Here is a 23,195-nt window from a genome sequence, read left to right as displayed (position 1 = left end):
TGGGGTGAGAGAATCACTTGAAGACCAACGGGCATTCGATTAAGGGGAAGCAGCGTGGTGCAGTGGATAGAGTCGGAAGGTCATGGGTTCTCATTCTGGCTCCGCCACCCGTCTGCCGTGTGACCTCGGGCAAGTCACGGCACTTCTCTGGGCCTCGGTTACCTCACCTGTAAAATGGGGGAATAAGAGCGAGCCCTATGCGGGGCAGGGACTGTGTTCAATCCGATCTGCTAGTATCCACCCCAGCGCATGGTACAGTGCCAAGCACATAGTAAGCACTTAACAAATACCATTATTCTTCTTCGGTTAAGCTACAGATCAGGCGAGAGCTGAGACGTTGCTATGCCACTTGCAATTAAGGGTAAAAATCAACCTCAATTATGCCTATAGTGAGAACATTTTAATGGCCAAACTCTGTACCTCTACGCTTGTGTGTGCGTATACACGCATATATACGTCTGTCTGCCTCTCCATCTTGACTTTCCCTACCCTCGTGTTTCAGATTATGCCTTGCCTGTACTTTCAATCCTACTCCACGGCTAAGCTCCTGGATACTCTATAAATAACTGCTTGGGATGATGATTCACCGGATCGGCTTGGCTTCTTTCATTTCTCACTGTCACGAGTACGGTGAGTCCAATACTGTGAAAGGGACCAGAAGCAAGGTAAAAATAAACTAGTCTTGGGCGCAGACAACTTTGATAATGGCTTTTATATATATATACATATATATATATATATATATATATATATATATATATATATATATAAACCAAGCAGCAATTCTATTCGCACCTGTCCCCTTTTCCACACCACCCACGATCCCTCCCCACTGCTTACGATGAACAGTTGGCACCTCCACCTGAAAGAGTGGGTTGCTGAGGGAGTAACACACTAAATAGGCCTTTGAAGGTGGGCAATGCAAACAATGAAGTTCAAGATTAGAAGTCCTTTAGTAAAACGCACTATCGGCCAGTAGCAGGAGCTCAGAAACGCTTAATAGACGAATTTGTAAAAAAACGGCAAGGCCAGCATTTTCCTTCAAAGGGCTCTGGACCCCTTTAAAACCGCCACACCACAAATCGGAAATGAACGCATCGAATTATCGCTTGAATTCCACTCCCGCGGCACCTATGCCAATCTCCAAACATTTTAGACTGTGAGCCCACTGTTGGGTAGGGACTGTCTCTATAGGTTGCCAACTTGTGCTTCGCAAGCGCTTAGTACAGTGCTCTGCACACAGTAAGCGCTCAATAAAGACGATTGATTGACTGATTGATTGCCCCTACTTGTCATTTATTTAGGAGACAGCGTGGCTCAGTGGAAAGAGCACGGGCTTGGGGGTCAGAGGTCACGGGCTCTAATCCCGGCTCCCCCCGCGCCTGCTGTGCGACCTTGGGCAAGTCACTTAACTTCTCTGAGCCTCATCTGTAAAATGGGGATTAAGGCTGTGAGCCCCACGTGGGGCAACGTGATCACCTCCCCAGCGCTTAGAACAGTGCTTTGCACATAGTATCAATCGTATTTATTGAGCACTTACCGTGTGCAGAGCACTGTACTAAGCGCTTGGGAAGTACAAGTTGGCAACATATAGAGACAGTCCCTACCCAACAGTGGGCTCACAGTCTAGTAAGCGCTTAACAAATGCCATTATTATTATTATTATTTTAGTGTTTGTGCCCCCCACTAGATTAAGAGAACGGGCTTTGGAGTCAGAGTCCACGGGTTCAAACCCCGGCTCCGCCAACTGTCAGCTGTGTGACTTTGGGCAAGTCACTTCGCTTCTCTGGGCCTCGGTCACCTCATCTGTAAAATGGGGATGAAGACTGTGAGCCCCAGGTGGGACAACCTGATCGCCTTGTATTCTCCCCAGCGCTTAGAACAGTGCTTTGCACATAGTAAGCGCTTAACAAATGCCCTCATTATTATTATTATTATTCTACGCTCGAGGGAGGGGCTGTATTTATTTACACTATCAATCGTATTTATTGAGCGCTTACTGTGTGCAAAGCACTGTACTATCATCCTCTTAGGTGCTCAGTACAGTGCTCCGCACACAGTGAGCACCGAAAATAGCATCGAAGAGGATGAGTGCGAGAAGCAGCGTGGCCCAGTGGAAAAAGCACAGGTCAGGGAGTAAGACGACCTGGGTTTTAATCATGCCCGCTGCGCAAGTCACTTTACTTTTAGAGAAGTTGGGTGACTTGCCCAAGGTCACACAGCTGACAATTGGCTGAGCCGGGATTTGAACCCATGAACTCTGACTCCAAAGCCCAAGTCCCACTTAGCCACGATATATGTAATATATGCTATATATAATATATATTATATATTACATAATACATAAAATAATATAATATATATATTATATAACATATAATATATACAATATATTATACAATATATAATATAATATAATATATAATACATATTATATAACAATATATATAGCATATATTGATATATATAATATACAGCACATATTAATATACATAATATATAGCATATATTTATATATATATATATTTTTCCAAAGCGCTTTACCATCCCAGCTAAGCACGTCCTTTAGTAATTAGGATGGCTGAACTGAACGTCTTGTACATATTTACTATTCTATTTATTTTGTTAATAATGCGCATCTAGCTTTATTTATTCCTCTCCCCCCTCCATCCCCCCCATCTTACCTCCTTCCCTTCCCCACAGCACCTGTATATATTTATGTATGGGTGTACATGTTTATTTATTTATTTTCCTTGTACATATCTATTCTATTTATTTTATTTTGTTAGTATGTTTGGTTTTGTTCTCTGTCTCCCCCTTTTAGACTGTGAGCCCACTGTTGGGTAGGGACTGTCTCTATACGTTGCCGACTTGTACTTCCCAAGCGCTTAGTACAGTGCTCTGCACACAGCAGGCGCTCAATAAATACGATTGATTGATTGATTGATTTTGCACAGAAACATTCAGGACGTGTTTCCCCACTCCTCAAGACACTCCAGTGGATGCCCATCCACTCTCCACAAAGGGAGGCTCCTTAAATACGATTGATTGATTGATTGCTTCGGTTTCCTCCTCCGTAAAATGGGGATTAAGACCGGGAACCCCCACGTGGGACACGGATCGTGTCCATCCTGATTAGTCTGTGTCTACCCCAGCGCTCAGGACACTGCCCGGCACAGAACGAGCACTGAACAGACACCGTGAGAAAGACAACGCGAGTGTTGAGCGGGGCGTGTGATGCCAGCGCCCGCTCCGGGCTGTGGCTCTGAGCACGAGGGCTGGGAGATGATAATAATAATAATAATAATAATAATAATAATAATAATAATAGTATTTGTTAGGCGCTAACTACATGCTCTATGCACCAGGGTGGATACGAGGTAACCAGGTTGGACACAGTCCTTGCCCCGCATGGGGCTTGCAGTCTCGATCCCCAGTTTACAGATGAGGTAGCGGAGGCATAGAGAAGTGAAGTGATTTGCCCAAGGTCACACAGCGGACACGTGGCAGAGCCGGGATTAGAACCCACGACCTCTGAGTCCCAAGCCCGGGCTCTTTCCACTGGGCCCTGCTGCTTCTCTAGAAATGCGGCTGGGGCGTCTCCCGAATGGCGTCTGAGCCACAAATAATAATAATAATAATAATGAGGGCATTTGTTAAGCGCTTACTACGTGCCAAGCACTGTTCTAAGCGCTGGGGAGGATACAAGGTGATCAGGTTGTCCCACGTGGGGCTCACAGTCTCAATCCCCATTTTACAGATGAGGTAACTGAGGCCCAGAGAAGTGAAATGACTTGCCCAAAGTCACACACATCCTGCTGATGCTGGGAATGTCTCTTGCCCTGCTCTGCTGCTACCTCAGGCACTGACAGGGGCCAGGCCAGAACCCCCCTGTCCCTCTTCCAAACTTTCCTTCTTAATTTTCCATCGGAAAATGACGTCTGCAACGGGGGAACAATCTTATGGATTCAAAAAATTGGGTTTTTGGGAGGCCTTCCTGCTTAAACAATGTCCATACATTTATAATAAAAGTCATGCCTTGGATTTTATTTGTACCCTCCTTGAAAAACCGATCACAGCATTTCACGTACATCCCCTTCTTTACGCCAATAACATCCTTCGAAAATAGACACAAGCTCGGATAATTTCCCATAAATTAACACGGCTCTTAAGTGACCCGTTCACAATGAACGACGGAAAAAATAAACGTACTTTCAGAACTCCTGATTAAATAATAGAATAGAGAGTGCGACAATTTGTATTTATTCATTTTTCAAAGGCTAGATTAAAAATTCATGAAATCTAGCGTAATGACCAGTTGGCCCCTTTTACAAACTCTCTGACTCACGGGGCAGCAGGAGACGCATTGTTTTATGCCTCTTCCCCCCGTCTGACCGCGAGATCCTTGAGGGTATAATTCTGATTATATTGTTCTTTCCCAAGTGCTTACTGCAACGTTTGGCACCGTGGCCTAATTCATTCATTCAATCGTATTTATTGAGCGCTTACTGTGTGCAGGGCACTGTACTAAGCGCTGCCTAATGAGAAGAGCACGAGCCCGGGAGACCCGGGTTCTAGTCCCAGCTCTGCCGCATGTCAGTTTGGTGACCTTGGACGAGTCACTTTACTTCTCTGTGCCTCAGTTACCTTATCTGTCAAAAGGGGATTAAGATCGCGAGCCCCACGTGGGACATGGACTGGGTCCCACCTGGTATCTACCCAAGTAGGCTTTTAACAAATACCGTTTAAGGACCAAAAAACCCCCCAAAATTAAACCCTCACCCCCGCAAACCTCTTCCATCTTCACGCCCTTGCCAGGAACTTCCTTAATCAATGTTATTTCCCGGATGCTTACAGGAGCAGAGCACTCTTCTCAGCGGTTGGGATTGTACAATATGATAGCTGGTAGACAAGATCCCTGCTTACGGGAAGCTTTCAATCTACCGGGGGTGAGAGATGCCCACGGAAATCCATTAAATCACAGATCTCCCCACCTTCAAAGTCCTCCTAAAATCCGCTGTCCTCTAGGAAGCCTTCCCCGGTTAATTCACAGTACACAGCAACTACTTCTATGCATTTTCTCCCTCCCTCAGCCCTTAGATATTTATGAAGGTTCCATGATTTATTTAGCAAATTCTTCCTGACATACTTGCATAGCCTCGTGCTTCCTCCTATTCCAACTCTCCGCGTATTATTTTTGTCTGATTTGCTCCCCCAGTAGACTACTGTCGTATCCTCCCAGGTACTCAGAGCTCGACAGGCACTCAATAAATACCCCCGAATGAAAGATAAATGAACCATCTCGGCTCTTGTCTGAGCGACTTTACCATAACCTACAGGTGACTGTCTGATTGCCAGCAGATAAAGGATCTAGATCACGGGAAAAGCACTCATCCCTTTCTTTTTTTTTTACTACGACTAGTATTTGTTAAGTGCTTACTATGTGCCAAGCACTGTTCTAAGCGCTGAGGTAGATACGAGGTTATCAGGTTACCCCCCGTGGGGCTCACAGTCTTAATCCCCATTTTACAGGTGAGGTAACTGAGGCCCAGAGTAGTGAAGTGACTTGCCCAAAGCCACCCAGCCGACAAGCGGCAGAGCCGGGACTAGAACCCACGACCTCCGGCTCCCAAGCCCGGGCTCTTTCCACTGAGCCACGCTGCTTCTCTAATGATTCTTTTAGACTGAGAGTCCACTGTTGGGTAGGGACTGTCTCTATATGTTGCCAACTTGGACTTCCCAAGCGCTTAGTACAGTGCTCTGCACACAGTAAGTGCTCAATAAATACGATTGATTGATTCTGTACTAATGATAGCACTTATTAAGCACATCCAATGTGCCAGACGCTGTTCTAAGCGCTGGGGTAGATACAAGGTTATCAGTTTGGACACAGTCCCTGACCCACATGGGGCTCATACTCTAGGTCGGAGGGAGTGGGGTTTAAGCCCACTTTACAGATGAGGAAACTGAGGCACAGAGAAGTTGTGACTTTCTGAAAGCCACACAGTAGGCAAGTGGCAGAACTGGAACAGGAACCTCACAGGAAAGGTTGTTCCACTGGCTGACGGGAGAGCATCCTCCATAGCCTGTGATCCACATTCCTACTCCAGTTGGGGAGAGACATCAGAGATTAAAGCGTTTGAAGTTTTCAGGTTTAAGGAATTAGCACGCAGAACAGGGAAAAGGTGAGAGGAAAGACTTCCCGTTCAGAAAAAAAATCGCAGAGTACTAAATCTTCTTTGTCCTTTTGACCGATTCATCGATCAGTCGTCGGTATTCACGCACCCCTCTGTCCTGTGCGTTTGGCAGAGTACAGTTAGTAGACGTGACCCCTTCCCTCAAGGAGTTTCGAATCTAGTGGCCAAGAAAGACGGTAAAATGGATCACAGATAGGAGGAAGTAGGAGCTGTTGGGTAGGGATTGTCTCTGTTGCTGAATTGTACTTTCCAAGCGCTTAGTACGGTGCCCTGCACACAGTGAACGCTCAATAAATGATCGAATGAGAGTATAAAGATACGAACGTAAGTGCTGCAAATCTATGAGTACCCAAGTGTTTAGGTGATGAAAAAGTGGAATTGGGGTGGGGACGAGTTGCAGGGGGTGGAAATAAGGAGAAATGACGAGAAATTAGAAATTGGGGAAAGCCTCCCGGAGGAGATGTGATTTCAGGAGGGTTCGGAAGATGGGTGGGAAGAGCGCTCTGCCGGATGGGAAAGGGGAAGGAGTTCCAGGAAACGGGAGTTAGCTGGCGGAGGCGGGACAGGAGGGAGTTGGCTGAATGCCGCAAAAGCAGGTGATCAGCAGTTTCTGCCTGATACAGAGAAGAATGAGCAACCACTGGAGGTTTTTCAGGGGCGGGGGAGTCGTCGACAGAACGGCATTTTCGAAAAACGGGCCGGGCTGCAGCCTTAAGTATGGACTAGAGTGGGGAGAGCCGGGGGGTAGGGAGGTCAACGAGAAGGGCGATGCGATAGTAAAGCCGAGGCACGCCACATACCTGGACCGGTGAAGTGGTTGCTTGGATGGAGGAGGAGGAGCAGATAATGGAAATGTGGAGGAAAAACTGACAGGATTTAGTGACAAACTTAATCACATCTCCTCCGACAGGCCTTCTGCGTCGCTTCCGCACCCGGACGTGAACCCCCTAAACACTTGGCACTCATCCCACCCTTCGCCTCACAGCACTTTGGCACATAACCTTACGCTCTGCCATTTCCTCTTTCTGTAATGCACTTAAATGACGCTCCTCACCTCTAGCCTGTGAGCTCTTTGTGTGCAGGGATCGTGTCTATCACCTCTACCGCACTCTACTTTCCCAAGCGCTTAGGATGATGCTCTGCACACAGTGAGCGCTCGATAAATACGACTGATTGATTGATTAACTGATTGATAAATTTCACCGATTGCCTGATGGCTAACGCCAAGGTTACTGGCCTTGCAATCAGGGAAGATGGTGGTGAGGTCAACTGTGACAGGAAAGTTAGTGGAGTTGGCAGGATCAGGGAAGGAAGATGAGTTCAGTTCTATAAATCTTGAGGTTGAGGCGTCGGTTGTGCATTCATTTGGAGACGTCCTGGAGGCAGGGTGAATTGCAAGATTGGAGAGGTAGATGTGGCAGACATCAGCCTAGAGGTCGAAGTTGAAGACGACTGGTTCGAAAAACCCAAGTAAGCGAGCGTTTTCAGTGTTCCCCTCTGGACTGTAAGCTCTCTGTGGACAGGGAATGGGTCTGCCCACTCTGCTGTATTATATACTCTCCCAAGTGCTCAGCGCAGTGTTCCCTACACTGTAAGTGCTCAATAAACACCACCGACCGATCGATGCCGGGAACGAGGGGTTGTCCACAGAGTGAAAGGCAGTTGAGAGGATGAGGATCACAGGAGAGTTCCTTAGATTTGGAAAGAAGGAGATCTTCGGAGAGCTCGGAAAGAGCGGTCTTGGTGGAGTGAAAGGGCACCTCTGATCTTCCTCTCAAGTTCTGGAATCATCACCCAGTATGGTTCACTGTGGCTGTCAGGATATTAGATCGCCTTGGCCGCACAATTTAGTGGAACAGTCTCGGGGTGGGGGGCTGAGGTCCTAGTCCTAACTCTGCCACTGGCCTGCTGTGACATCTTGGACAAATCACTTTACCTACTTGGGCCTCAGTTTCCCTATTTCTAGAATGGGGCTAGTAACACCTGCCTTTTCCCACCTCTCAGAAAATCTATGAGGAGAAGAGTGGGGTCAATCGATCAATCGTATTTAACTCATTCAATCGCATTTATTGAGCCCTTACTGTGTGCAAAGCACTGTAGTAAGCACTTGGGAGAGTACAATATAACAGAGTTAGTATACACATCCGCTGCCCTTAATGAGCTTAGTCTAGTGATAATGAGGGACCATTTGGGGAATAAAAGCAGGAAATGTATCTATCAACTCTTTTATACCGTACTCTCCCAAGCACTTGCAACAGTGCTCTGCGCGCGGTAAGCGTTCAATAACTACGAATGGCTAATTTAGAAGCAAAAAAGACTTGGAGATCAAAACTCAGGTTGAGTTCCACAGAATATTTAGTATATGGCCTGGAGCCAGGACAGACTCTCAGTATACACCACTACTCAGAAGAGAAAGGTATCAGTCCTTTAAAACTAAATTATTTACACTGTTACGATCCCCACAAACCGTGGGCAAAGTCAACAAACACCTTATTAGCAGTTGGCATTCACAGCCGCATTTCAGCGCAGGACGGTTAATCCGTTTCTTAACTTCGGAATATGTGCTTTGCCTGCACAAAACTCCCGGGCGTTTTTATTTTAAGTTAATTTACTCTCAGGCAGTCCTCAATTAAAGATGCTTCAAGTCAAGACAAGCGGCACTTACGAAAAGCGGCACTCGCACGCACGTCTAAATTTACGGCCCCTTGCAGCTTTCCAAAAGGGAGTTTGACTTTTTATTTTTTAAACGGCCCGTGTTAGGTGCTTACTAAGTGCCGGCCGCTGCATTCAGACTGGAGCAGACACAAGCTCATCAGGCTGGACGCAGTCCGTGTCCCACGTGGGGCTCACAGTCTTAGACCCCATTTTACAGATGAGGTAACTGAGGCAAAGAGAAGTGAATCTGTCACACAACAAACAAGTGGAGGAGCCGGAATTAGAACCCAGGTCCTTCTGACTCTCAGGCTCGTGGTTTATCTATTAAGCCACGCCGCTTCTCCTGGAGTTTTGGGACAGGAACCGGAGAAGGGAGACAGGGACGGGATCCAATCCGATTATCTTGCATCTGGCACACGGTAAATGCTTAGCGAACACCATTCAAAAAGAATACAGTGCTCTGTACTGTACTAAGCGCTTAGGAGGGTACATTATAACAGATGGGGTAAAACACGTTCCCTGCCCCCAAGCTTACAGCCTTAAGACACACGTCTCTGGAATCAGTTAATAATAATAACGGCATTTCTTAAGCGCTATGTGCAAAGCACTGTTCTAAGCGCTGGGGAGGTTACAAAGTGATCAGGTTGTCCCACGGGGGGCTCAGTCTTCATCCCCATTTTACAGATGAGGAAACTGAGGCCCAGAGAAGTGACTTGCCCAAAGTCATACAGCTGACACTTGGCAGAGCCGGGATTCGAACCCATGACCTCGGACTCCAAAGCCCGGGCCCTTTCCACTGAGCCACGCTGCTTCTCGACACTGCTCTACTCCGCGTGCTGACTGCTTGGCATCGCCAATGGGATTCCCAGGGGAATTCCCGATTAGGCCTGCACTGTAGCTTCTCCCAACGCTGCTGCTTCTCCCAGTCCTGTCCCATCCAATCAATCAATCAATCAATCAATCGTATTTATTGAGCGCTTACTATGTGCAGAGCACATATCCATTGCAGATAGGGGCCGATACCCCGACTCCCAGCCCTGACCGCTCAAACAGTGTGGCCTAGTGGAAAGTAAGCGCTCAACAAATACGACTGAATGAAAAAAAAAAATCCGGCTCAGCCGCGTGTCTGCCGTGCGGCCTTGGACAAGCCCCTTCGCTTCTCTGGGCCTCAGTTATCTCACCTGTAAAATGGGGACTACGACTGTGATCCCCACGCGGCGCGTGGACTGCGTCCACCCTGATTAGCTCGTAGCTACCCCAGCGCTTAGTACAGTGCCTGGCCCGTAGTGAGGACTTAGCAAATACCATTTAAAGAAGAAAGAAACTGTGTTTTGAGCCAGCTAGACATTTTTGTGGGTATGGCGTACCTCTTTAGGTGTCTAATCCAAACCTCCCCTGTCTGATGATCAATCAATCAATGGCATTTATTGAGCACCCACTGTGTGCAGAATACCGTACTAAGCACTCGGGAAAGACCATTCCCTGCCCACATGCTTACAGTCCGGGTACTTAGTACTTAGTTCAGCGCTACTTGAGTGCTTACTATGTGTCAAACACTGTTCTAAGCGCTGGGGTAGATAGAGCTGATCGGGTCAGACACGGTCCCTGTCCCGCATGGGGCTCGTGGTCAAAGTAGAAGGGAGATTGTGACTGATTCCGCTTCAACTGTTCTTTCCATTTAAATCTTCTTCAGGCTTCTGGTCAGAAGATGGCCTGGAAGCATGCGACACAGACACTTTACAGAACGGACAGGTCCTGAGGAAACCCCAATAAACTGCCGCCCTTTGCTGTATTTTCCCAAGACTTCTCCACACCTTCCTTCCCTCTAATGTTCTTATGAGAAGCACTATGGCCTAATGGAAAGCGGACACGTCTCGGAGTCGGAGGACCTGGTTTCTAATCCCTGCTCTGCCACTTGCCGGCTAGGGGATCTGGAGCAAGTCACTTAACTTCTCTGTGCCTCAGTTTCCTCATCGGTCAAATAGCGGTTTCCTTCTCCCTGCCCTTTGGACCGAGCCTCCCACGTGGAACAGGGACTGCGCCCGATGTGCTTACATTGTACTGTATGTTGCATTGTGCTTTCCCAAGCGCTTAGTACAGTGTTCTGCACACAGTAAGCACTTAATAAATACGACAATGAATGAATTGTAGCTATCTGTTCCAGTACTTAGAACAGTGCTTGGCACATAGTGAGCACTTAACTACCACAATTATTATTCCACGCCGTCCCTTCCGCTCCACGTACATACGACAAAATCTCACTTCCGATTTCCCATTTGCCTTCCATTCCTTCCGGTAGCTTCAAAGAACACTAATTTTCATTACCATTCCTCACTCCTACCGTTATTTTGGGACATGGCAAGTACCCAAGTTAATGTCTTTCTAATTTCTACAAAGGAGCTCTTTGTTTAAAAATTGCCCTAAGGCACACATAGAAAACACAAACCGTTTAGCTAGGAAACCTAAAACAGAAAAACAATTCCCAGGATCTACCACGGCATCCACTAAGAGATGCCAGTTTAAGATGATCGGTCTAGCACAGTGTTCTGCAGGCCAGCACACCGCTCTCCTCTGAAATGCAGGGCGGCGGATGAGATTCCTTTGGGCAAAGCGTCCCTCTTTCGGTTTTCCTCAGTTCGAATCTGTGGCCTGCGCTGCCTTGCGAAGGCGCAAACGGCAAGAAGCTCGGGGTAAATAGGCCCCGCGGCCTCTCGCGTTTCACAGGCCGCCGTTCGAAAGCCGAATTCCACCTAGAGATCGACAGCCTGCCAGTTCGGGCTGTGACGCGCTCGGGCAATGTCACCTCGGAGGCTAACGCCAATTAACCGGGGAACTGGGGCACAGTCTTCAAAGGTCACCCCGCATCGCGTACCGGACAGTAATTCAACCCGCCGGGGAGAAGCGCCGGTTTCTAAGGTAGATAGATGCACATGGAAGAGGGCACACCTCGCCCCAGCTTGGACTCCGGCGGGATTGGCTCCGGAAGAGTAAATCCAAGGCGGACAAAAGGCGGAAATCATCATCATGGCTCCACGACCGCTCGGCTTGCATCTTCAGTCCTCCGGTCTGGCTCTCCGTCGGCCCTGGTCTCCGAATGCTCGTGCTGCGTACGATTCCGCAGGCCTGGGAACGTCGATCCGTAGAACTCGAGAAGCCCTCGTGGATAGAGAACGGGCCCGGGTCCTAATCATAGCTCCACTGCTTGTCTGCTGTGACCTTGGATAAGTCACTTCACTCGTCTGTGCCTCAGTGACCTCCCTTCAAGGCCCTGCTGAGAGCTCACCTCCTCCAGGAGGCCTTCCCAGATTGAGCCCCATCCTTCCTCTCCCCCTCATCCCCCTCTCCATCCCCCCATCTTACCTCCTTCCCTTCCCCACAGCACCTGTATATATGTATATATGTTTGTACATATTTATTACTCTATTTATTTATTTATTTTACTTGTACATATCTATTCTATTTAATTTTGTTAGTATGTTTGGTTTTGTTCTCTGTCATCATCATCATCATCATCAATCGTATTTATTGAGCACTTACTATGTGCAGAGCACTGTACTAAGCACTTTGGGAAGTACAAATTGGCAATATTTCCCCCTTTTAGACTGTGAGCCCACTGTTGGGTAGTGACTATCTCTATATGTTGCCAATTTGTACTTCCCAAGCGCTTAGTACAGTGCTCTGCACATAGTAAGCGCTCAATAAATACGATTGATGATGATGATGATCTGTAAAACGGGGATCAAGACTGCGGGGCGGGGACTGTGTCCAACTCGATTTGCTTGTACTCACCCCAGCGTCTCGTACAGTGCCTTGCGCATAGTAAGCGCTTAACAGATACCATTATTATAATCGTTAGAACTTATGGAGTGCTCTGCCGCGTCCACAGGACTGGACTAAGCATCTGCGGGAGTTGGCGGATCTCAGAAGGGCTTTAAAGATGGGGAAAGCTGGGGGCTGGAGTGTCTGAAGAGAAGGGCAGGTCCAGGCAAGAGGAAGGGGAAGGAACGAATCAAAAAAATAGAAGATAAATCCCACATTCTGAGGAACTTCCAAGCTAATAGAGGGGAAAGACTCTTAGACACAGACTTTTAGACTGTGAGCCCACTGTTGGGTAGGGACTGTCTCTATATGTTGCCAATTTGTACTTCCCAAGCGCTTAGTACAGTGCTCTGCACATAGTAAGCACTCAATAAATACGATTGATGATGAAAGGCAGACACAACAATAATAATAATAATGGCATTTGTTAAGCGCTATGTGCGAAGCAGTTCTAAGCACTGGGGTGGATACAAGGTGATCGGGTTGTCCCACGTGGGGCTCACAGTCTTAATCCCCACTTGACAGATGAGGTAACAGGCACAGAGAATTTAAGTGACTTGCCCAAAGTCACACAGCTGACAGGCGCCGGCGCCGGGATTAGAACCCATGCCCTCTGGCTCCCACTCCCAAAGACTTGTCTGCTGTGGGACCTCGGGCTAGTCACCTCACTTCTCTGGGCCTTGGTTAGCTCGTGTGCAAAATGGGGATTAAGGCTGTGAGCCCCACGTGGGGCAGGGACTGTGCCCAACTTCATTATCTCGTATCTGCCCAAGTGCCTGGCACGTAGTAAGCGCTTAACAAATACCATACTAATAAAAAAGAAAAAAAGGTAGGGTTTTGAATACGGGGAGAGTGGTGGTTTGCTGGATCCGAAGGCGGGGGTGACGCCAGGCAACAGCGAGGGCGCGAGCGACGAGAGCGGGGTGCAGGAAGCAGGTTGGCGTCAGAGGCGTGAAGTGTACGGGCTGGGCTGGAGCGGAAAAGGAGCGACGATAGATGTGAGAGAGATGACTGACTGCTTTTAAAGCCACTGGTGAGCAATTTCTGTTTGAGGCGGGTGGATGACCACTACAGGTTCCTGAGGAGCGGGGAGACGCGTGCGGAAACAGAAAGACACGGTTCCTCCCCCCGAAGAGCACATAAATGAATTGGCCAGATGACGGGACAGACGGATGCATCTTACCCTAATGACTGACCCACATAAAAGGGCATTTCAAAACATAAAAAACTAGAAACTTAAAAAAACCATACTTTAGAGCTATAAAGTGCCAATGAGTTACTCGTCTGACGGGAACTGGACAAGGCTATGCGGGGAAGACTTTAGTGAAGTTTAAAAATACAGCCAAACTCAGTTTAATCTGATGCAAAAAACAGCAGCCCTGTATTTCCAAGAAGCAAATATTATGCTGATCAATCAATCAATCGTATTTATTGAGCGCTTACTATGTGCAGAGCACTGTACTAAGCGCTTGGGAAGTACAAATTGGCAACACATAGAGACAGTCCCTACCCAACAGTGGGCTCACAGTCTAAAAGGGGGAGACAGAGAACAGAACCAAACATACCAACAAAATAAAATAAATAGGAAAGAAATGTACAAGTAAAATAAATAAATAGAGTAATAAATATGTACAACCATATATAGTTGATGCCATTCAAGCTGCACAACAAACAAAATGGGAAAGAGTGATAAGAGCCGGTGTGAATTTATATGTAAAGCACCCTTCTTAAGCCTCTTTGTTTACTCTAGCCCCAATTTCCTTGTGTCACATTTTCAAAAGGATAAATTGGATTAATATCCAAGTCTTGAGAGGCTGAGTTAAAAAATTCTCCTGCATCTCCATGTACGTTCCCCGGCATTCAGTATTTCAAAACATTAGGCCTACAGAAGCAATCTGAGCAGGCACAGCGCGCCGCTAACGAAAGGAATAACCAAAGCCATCCGTTCCTCTAGGAAATAGGAGGTTATTCTCGCCGATCACTGACAGTCCCACAGTCCGCTGTGCCGGGACCCCCGAGTGGTATTTCAACTTCCAGTTTGGGGGTCGCGCAGGGGTGCTTCTTGTCCGGAGGACCGCCGTCTACTCAGAAGGCTGAGCTCTGGCCAGGGGCTGGTGTCCCAGGGCGATGGAGGCGGGTTGGCCATGACTTTACCAGGGCAAGCTGTTGGACCACGGCCAGGAAACGCCATCTCCTCTCGAGCGACGGCCACGGTACGAGGCCCCGTGGAAGTGACCGACTGGAGGTTGGCCTGCTTTTCTCCTTTGGCATGTCACTATTTCCCCCCCTTCTCTCTTCTCATCCAGGGAAATCCCAACTAGGAGAAATAATCAGTTGTTGTCATCCTCTAGATGACCCTTCCTCGCAAACTCGCTTTTCGCCCGGCGCCGCTTGGTGTGCGTGTGTGTCGGGGGAAGAGCCCTGAGCAACGCTCCCCCGGCCCCAAAAAACAACAAACACGCCTCAACATAATCCTAATGGAGAAAAGGAGCCCGCTGTTGGGTAGGGACCGTCTCTATCTGTTGCCAACTTGTACTTCCCAAGCGCTCAGTACGGTGCTCTGCACACAGTAAGCGCTCAATAAATACGACCGGATGAAAAGGAGGTCCGCAGAAGTCACTTCAAGCTTTCTACAGCTTTAATCCATCAGTGGGACTCATTGAGGGCTCACTGTTTGCAGAACACTATACTATCATCATCAATCGTATTTATTGAGCGCTTACTGTGTGCAGAGCACTGTACTAAGCGCTTGGGAAGTACAAATTGGCAACATATAGAGACAGTCCCTACCCAACAGCGGGCTCACAGTCTAAAAGGGGGAGACAGAGAACAAAACCAAACATACTAACAAAATAAAATAAATAGAATAGATAGGTACAAGTAAAATCAATAGAGTAATAAATATGTACAAACATATATACATATATACAGGTGCTGTGGGGAAGGGAAGGAGGTTAGATGGGGGGGGGATGAAATCGGGCTGCCTAAGCGACTGAGCGAAATTATCATCATCATCATCATCAATCATATTTATTGAGCGCTTACTATGTGCAGAGCACTGTACTAAGCGCTTGGGAAGTACAAATTGGCAACATATAGAGACGGTCCCTACCCAACAGCGGGCTCACAGTCTAAAAGGGGGAGACAGAGAACAAAACCAAACATACTAACAAAATAAAATAAATAGAATAGATAGGTACAAGTAAAATCAATAAATAGAGTAATAAATATGTACAAACACATATACATATATACAGGTGCTGTGGGGAAGGGAAGGAGGTAAGATGGGGGGGGGGATGAAATCGGGTTGCCTAAGCGACTGAGCGAAATTATCATCATCATCATCATCAATCATATTTATTGAGCGCTTACTGTGTGCAGAGCACTGTACTAAGCGCTTGGGAAGTACAAATTGGCAACATATAGAGACAGTCCCTACCCAACAGCGGGCTCACAGTCTAAAAGGGGGAGACAGAGAACAAAACCAAACATATTAACGAAATAAAATAAATAGAATAGATAGGTACAAGTAAAATCAATAAATAGAGTAATAAATATGTACAAACATATATACATATATACAGGTGCTGTGGGGAAGGGAAGGAGGTAAGATGGGGGGGGAATGAAATCGGGTTGCCTAAGCGACTGAGCGAAATTATCATCATCATCAATCATATTTATTGAGCGCTTACTATGTGCAGAGCACTGTACTAAGCGCTTGGGAAGTACAAATTGGCAACATATAGAGACGGTCCCTACCCAACAGTGGGCTCACAGTCTAAAAGGGGGAGACAGAGAACCAAACCAAACATACTAACAAAATAAAATAGAATAGATATGTACAAATAAAATAAATGAATAAATAAATAGGACTGACTGAATGAAGGAAATCGGACTGAGCGAGCGGGCGAGCGAAATCGGGTCGACTGAGGAATCAATCACTCCACCCATCAATGGTATTTACTGAGCACTTACTGTGTGCCAAGCACTGTATCAATCAATCAATCGTATTTATTGAGCGACTGATTGATTGATTGATTGATTGGGAAACTACAACACAACAGAGTTGGTAGATGCGATCCCAAAGGGGCTTACAGGCTACAGGGAGAGCCGGACATTAAAATGAATTACAAATGGGAGAAATGGTAGCGCCGGGGGATATTTATCAACACGCCGTGGGGCAGGGGTGGGAATCGAAGTGTTCCCAATCGTTCCATACACACAAGATCGTACTACTGTTTGGACCTTGGGAAATCCAGACATTCGGGGGAGTCAAACAGAGGCGATTCTATTAACCGGAATAAAACGGAATCTCCCCGAGTGACACCGGATGAACTGAAATGAATACAAACTAACCCTTCTGGAAGGGGACGGGAGTATGACTACTTCCACATTCACGCTGCACGGCCTTTCCAATATTACAAACTACTTTCCACTCACTAGGAATTTCACATATGAGATTATTGACACGAGTCACTGCCAGAAGCGGTGATTTCTCCATTCCTCTCATTAATCCTCCAACCAATTCCGCCTTTAATTATATTTTGCACAAAAGAAAAATGTTTCGGTTCTAATTTGTTATATAAAGAATGCAGATGGCTTTTCAGATTAAAGCGAGCCGACACGCAGGCAATTTGAGACACTTTGCTAAAATCAAGTCAATTAATCAATCCCACGAGAAAACTCGAGCTCATTATTCTTGCAACTTCCCGATCATCTTGAATAATGGGAACATTTTTTTCCTTTCACGATTTAGGGTGCTCTCAATGCAGCTACTGTTCTTTCCCCTCCAACTGGAGGCTCTAAGCAACCAACACCTCCAGTTAAGGATCTATTAGAGAGTTTTCGGGCAGTAAACGTTTATTTCTTCCATTAAATGTACCAAATGTCCACAGCCGCTGTTACGCAACTGCTGCCGTGAACCAAAGATATTTTAATATCTTAATATTAATATTTTAATTTTAATATTTTATTTTAACAAACACAAGTAATGGTTAACAGAGAAAAGGAGAGCTGGCTTGGAAACTAAAAGAGTTTTGCAGACGTTTATGAACTCCTGTAACACCTCTGAGTGTGTTTGGGGCATCCTGGAACAATGAGGAGACGATCAGTGGTATTTATTGAGCGCTTAATGTGCACGGAGCACTGTACTAAGCGCTTCTCCCATTTCTCCTAATCTCCCACTCCCTTCTGTCACTCTGACTCACTCCCTTTGTTCTTCCCCCCTCTCCCCACGGCGCTTTATGTATATATCCGTAATTTTATTTATATTGATGTCTGTCTCCCCTCCTCTAGAATGAGCTCGTTATGGGCAGGGCAGGGCCTGCCTCTCATTACTGCAGTAGTGTGCTTTCCCCAGCGCTTAGTACAGTGCTCTGTACACGGTAAGCGCTCAATAAATATGACTGACTGAATGAATACAAGCATTATAGAAAACGCACTAGTCACACCGGACTGTGGAGCAACAAAGCAGCGTGGTTCAGTGGAAAGAGCCCGGGCTTGGGCGTCAGAGGTCGTGGGTTCCAATCCCGGCTCCGCCGCTTGTTAGCTGTGTGACTTTGGACAAATCACTTAACTTCTCTGTGCCTCGGCTCCCTCATCTGTAAAACGGGGATGAAAGACTGTGAGCCCCACGGGGGACAACCTGATCACCTTGTATCCCCCCAAGCACTTAGAACAGTGCTCTGCACACGGTAAGCACTCAATAAATACGATTGATGATGATGATGCTTAGAAGAAAATAAGCACTCAATAAATACCATTAATTGATAACAATTCCCATCAAATGCATGGTATTGATGCGTACGGACTAAAAGCAGAAAACCCCAGAGCAATACATTGCTTTAATTTATCACGTCTTCTAATTAATCAGAACTTTCTCTGTGGAAATTCAGACAGCTGTGCTTTGACGAAACATTTGAATTACTCTACCATTTGAGGATGGGACAGCTAAGGCTTTTAGGTTTCCAAATTTAAAGAAGGGTGTGAACGGGCACAGAGAATGGCTAGGGTTTACAAAATTGGCACCATAAGCGGTTTAATTTTTACAGCAATTCAACGAAGGATCTTCAAGAATTCTAAAGATGGACCAGAGGTAAGCATCTTTATTCAGTTTTACTACTGGCAGCATTAAGGCAAAGAGGAATTAAATCGCTTGCTCAAAGGAATTCGTGTCAGAGCCGGGAACGGCACCCAGGCTGACAAGACCCCGTTTTCTTGACTTCCAGAGAGGCAGCGTGGCCTAATGGAAAGCGCACGGGCCCGTGACCACGGGACCTGGCTTCTAATCCTGACTCTGCCATTTGTCTGCTGGGTGACCTTGGGCAAGCCACTTCATTTCTCTGGGCCTCAGTTTCCCCAACTGCAAAACGGGGAGTCAATGCTCTCCCTCCTGTTTATACTGTGAGCCCCACGTGGGAAAGGGACAGTATCCAGCCTGATTAACCTGTATCTAAACAATATACTTTGCTTGACAATATAGTGAGCGCTTAAATACCGTAAAAAAAAAAAAGGCGGGACAGCAGAAAAGCATCAGAACCCGGATCTTTCCAGCCGGTGTGGCAGGAGTGGCTTAGACTAGTGCTTTGCACATAGTAAGTGCTCAATAAATGCCATCATTATTATTATTATTAAGCTATGCCTGTGTGGTGAGCAGGGCTTGGGATATCTCAACACGGCAGCTCTCCGGGGGAAGGATGGGGCAAAACCGAGAATTGGCATATTCTTGATACCCCGCAGAGGGAGGAGAAAGGCGAGACCAGACGTGTTGCCAAGTGTCAAAGGAACTGCTCCTGTTGCGGATGGGCGTTCGTTTTTTTCAGGACACTAAGGTGCCGTTTAGTAGGTAATTGACTAAATGTTACTGTCAGTGGCCTGAAAGAGCGAATGCACCTTCAAAAAAGGGCTATTAACTCCCTACTCATTAGGCCCATTTTTTCACAGCCTTCATTAATGTGCCATTTTATTTTGTCTCATAGAACCGTGGCAGATTTGACATTTCTACGCAGTTAATTTGCCACCATGCAGAAAGATGGCACGTCCTTCGTTAAGTAGTCAAACGTGTAATGAACTCGGCTATTTAAATAAGTTTAAAAAAAAAACCCTCCCCTTTACCGGAGTGTTTCTGAAATACCTGTAGGAAGAAAAGAGCGCGTATAAAATCTGATTTCCACATGGCAGCCCTTTCATCTGAAAAACTCCCCTCCAATTAAGAACGCAGCAACTCAGTGGAGCCAACTGATTTTGAGTCTCCGCTTTATCTTGAGCTTAATGGTGCTTTTCTCTTCGAGCCATAAAGTGGCAAGATGGAAGGAAAACACTCACTTACCAAACCCTCTCTGGTTAACAACATCCACCTCGGGGTTTCAGCGGGCCGCCGTGAGCGGAGGAGGCACCCGAAAGCGGGAGATCGAACTAGCAGGCGGGCCGGGGCACGGACGGGACGCGGCCCCGTGACTTCACGTGGCATGCCGTGTGGCATCGGCAAACTGCTTCCCCTCGTGGCACAGCCTCAGTTTCCACCTAGTCCGCGTGCCTGGCCGTAACGCCAAGCACACGGCCCCGGCAGAACCTGCCGGGCCCTTTCATTCATTCATTCAATCGCATTTACTGAGCACTTACTGTGCGCGGAGCACTGCACTAAGCGCTTGGAAGGTACAATTCGGCAACATACAGAGCCAGTCCCTACCGACAACGGGCTCGCAGTCTAGAAGGAAGGGGGAGGCAGAGCGCAAAACAAAATAAGTAGACAGGTGTCGATACCATCAAAATAAATGGAATTTTAGACATATACACGTCATTAATAAAATGAGAATAATGGCATTTATTAAACGCTTTAAAGCCGCCGGTAAGAAGTTTCTGTGTGATGCAGAGGTGGGTGGACCACCACTGGAGGGGCCTGAGGAGTGGGAAAACGTGGACTGAATGTTTTTGTAGAAAAATGATTGGTAGAAAAACGCTCTATTAAGCGCTGGGGAGGTTACCAGGTTGTCCCACGGGGGGCTCACAGTCTTAATCCCCATTTTACAGATGAGGGAACTGAGGCCCAGAGAAGTTAGGTGACGTGCCCAAAGTCACCCAGCTGACAATTGGCGGAGCCGGGATGTGAACCCATGACCTCTGCCTCCAAAGCCCGGGCTCTTTCCACTGAGCCACGCTGCTTCCCAAGGACGTAATAGAGTAATAAATATGTACAAATCTACACAAGTGCTGTGGGGAGGGGAAGAGGGTAGGGCAGAAGGAGGGAGTGGGGGCGATGGGAGGGAGGAGGAGCAGAGGATAAGTCGGGGAAGGCCTCCTGGAGGAGGTGAGCTCTCAGTAGGGCTTTGAAGGGAGGAAGAGAGCTAGTTTGGCGGATGTGAGGAGGGAGGGCATTCCAGACTAGAGGAGGGAGGACGTGGGCCGGGGGTCGACGGCGGGACAGTCGAGAACGAGGCACGGTGAGGAGATTAGCCCTAACCCTATCCTGGACTCCTCTCCCTCATTCGATCCACACCTTCACTCCACCACTAAATCCTGTCCGTTCAACCTACACATCACTAAAATCCACCTTTTCCTCGCCAGCAGACCTGCTACCACGTGAATCCCGTCCCGCCTCGATTCCCTTATCAGCTTCCTTTACTCACCTCTCTGCCTTCTGTCTCTCCCCAGTCCAGTCCACTTCACTCTGCTGCCTGGACCATTTTTCCACAAAAACATTCAGTCCACGTTTTCTCAGGCCCCTCCGGTGGTGGTCCATCCACCTCTGCATCGCACAGCAACTTCTTACCGGCGGCTTTAAAGCATTCAATCCCCTTGCCCCCTCTCACCTCACCCCGCTACTCTCCCGTTACAACGTAGCCCACACACTTTGCTCCTCTATAGTGGCAACCTACTCTCTCTATCTCCGTTATCTACCTCGCCACTCACCTCTTGGCCATATCCTGCCTCTTCATCTTTGATGGACAACTCCTCTCCCCACCTTCAAAGTCTTATTGAAGACACATCTCCCCCAAAAGACCTGCCCTAAGCCCTCATTTCCTTTTCTCCCACTCCCTTCTGCATCACCCTGATCTGCTCCCTTTATTCACCACCGCCATCCCCATCCTCACAGCCCTTAAGCCTTATCCGTAATTTGTTTATATTGTCTGTCTCCCCGTCTGGACTGTAAGCTCACTGTGGGCAGGCAATGTTGTCTGTTAGATTGGACTCTCCCAACTGCTTAATAAAGTGCTCTGCACACAGCAGGCACTCAAATAGGACTGATTAATTGATTTTGCAGTCGAGGAAACTGAGGCACCGGAAAGTTACATGACTTGCCCAAGGTCACGCAGCAGGCAAGTGGTGGAGGTGGGATTAATTAATTAATAATAGCATTTATTAAGCGTTTACTACGTGCAAAGCACTGTTCTAAGCGCTGGATCAGAACCCAGGTCTTTTGGCTCCAGGCCCGACCTTTCTTCACTAGGCCATGCTGCTTAAAAAAAGAAAAACCAAACCAAAAACCTTCTAAGAGCATTTCTAATAATGATGGTATTTATTAAGCCCTTACTACATGCCAAGCACTGTTCTAAGCGCTGGGGGAGACACAAGGTAATCAGGTTGTCCCACATGGGGCTCACAGTCCTAATCCCCATTTTACAGAAGAGGGAACTGAGGGGCAAAGAGAAGTGAAGTGACTTGCCCAAGGTCACACAGCAGACAAGGGGCGGAGCCGGGATTTGAACCCACGTCCTCTGAGCTCCCAATCAATTGCATTTATTGGACGCTTACCGTGTGCAGAGCACTGTACTGAGCGCTTGGGAAGTCCAAGTTGGCAACATCTAGAGACGGGCCCTACCCAACAGCGGGCTCACAGGCTAGAAGGGGGAGACAGACAACAAAACCAAACATACTAACAAAATAAAATAAATAGAATAAATATGTACAAGTAAAATAGAGTAATAAATGTGTACAAACAGATATCCAGACCCTCCCCCGTCACCTGTAGCTGTAGGCGCTGAATTTGTAGCTCTCCCTCAGCATGGCCCGGTACAAGGCGAGCACCTGAAGGCGACTGGACGCCGCCATTTTGGCCCGGCGGGCGGCTCCGGCAGGCAGGGCGCAGGCGCGCAGGCCGGAAGGCCGCGGGCAGTGCGCAGGCGCGCGGGCCGAGTGCGGGCAGTGCGCAGGCGCGCCGGCCGTGTGCGGGCAGTGCGCAGGCGCGCGGGCCGAGAGTGCGGCTAGCGCGCAGGCGCGCAGTCACGTGAGGGGGCGGGGTCGCCGCGCCGTGAGTGACAGCCGCCGGCTCATGGCGGCGTCCAGCGGGCTTGCGGCCTAGTCCCCTTTCAGCCGGAGGGTGAGTGTGAGTGCGAGTGCGGCACTCCCCGCGGGTGGGGAGGGCGTGGGTTCCAATCCCGCCCCCTCCCCCTGTCTGCTGCGTGACCCTGGGCAAGTCATTTCACTGCTTTGGGCCTCAGTCACCTCATGATGATCATCATCATCAATCGTATTTATTGAGCGCTTACTGTGTGCAGAGCACTGTACTAAGCGCTTATGATGACGATG

At 47.7% G+C, this 23,195-nt stretch overlaps 1 protein-coding gene across 1 annotated transcript in view; it reads right to left on the bottom strand.

Moving 5' to 3' along the window:
* The window catches only part of LYRM4 (LYR motif containing 4), a 115,174-nt gene extending 92,443 nt beyond the window's left edge, over positions 1 to 22,731 (bottom strand). The window contains exon 1 of the mRNA XM_038770345.1: positions 22,633 to 22,731. Coding sequence (XP_038626273.1) covers positions 22,633 to 22,718 — 86 coding nt within the window. The 5' untranslated portion in view covers positions 22,719 to 22,731. The remainder of the gene's footprint in view (positions 1 to 22,632) is intronic.
* Between the last annotated feature and the right edge of the window lie 464 nt (positions 22,732 to 23,195).

The sequence above is a fragment of the Tachyglossus aculeatus genome, chromosome X3 (assembly GCF_015852505.1).
Source record: "Tachyglossus aculeatus isolate mTacAcu1 chromosome X3, mTacAcu1.pri, whole genome shotgun sequence".
Taxonomy (NCBI): Eukaryota; Metazoa; Chordata; class Mammalia; order Monotremata; family Tachyglossidae; genus Tachyglossus; species Tachyglossus aculeatus.
Note: the sequence above shows the minus strand (reverse complement) of the source record. Positions and strands in the feature narration are given on the sequence as shown.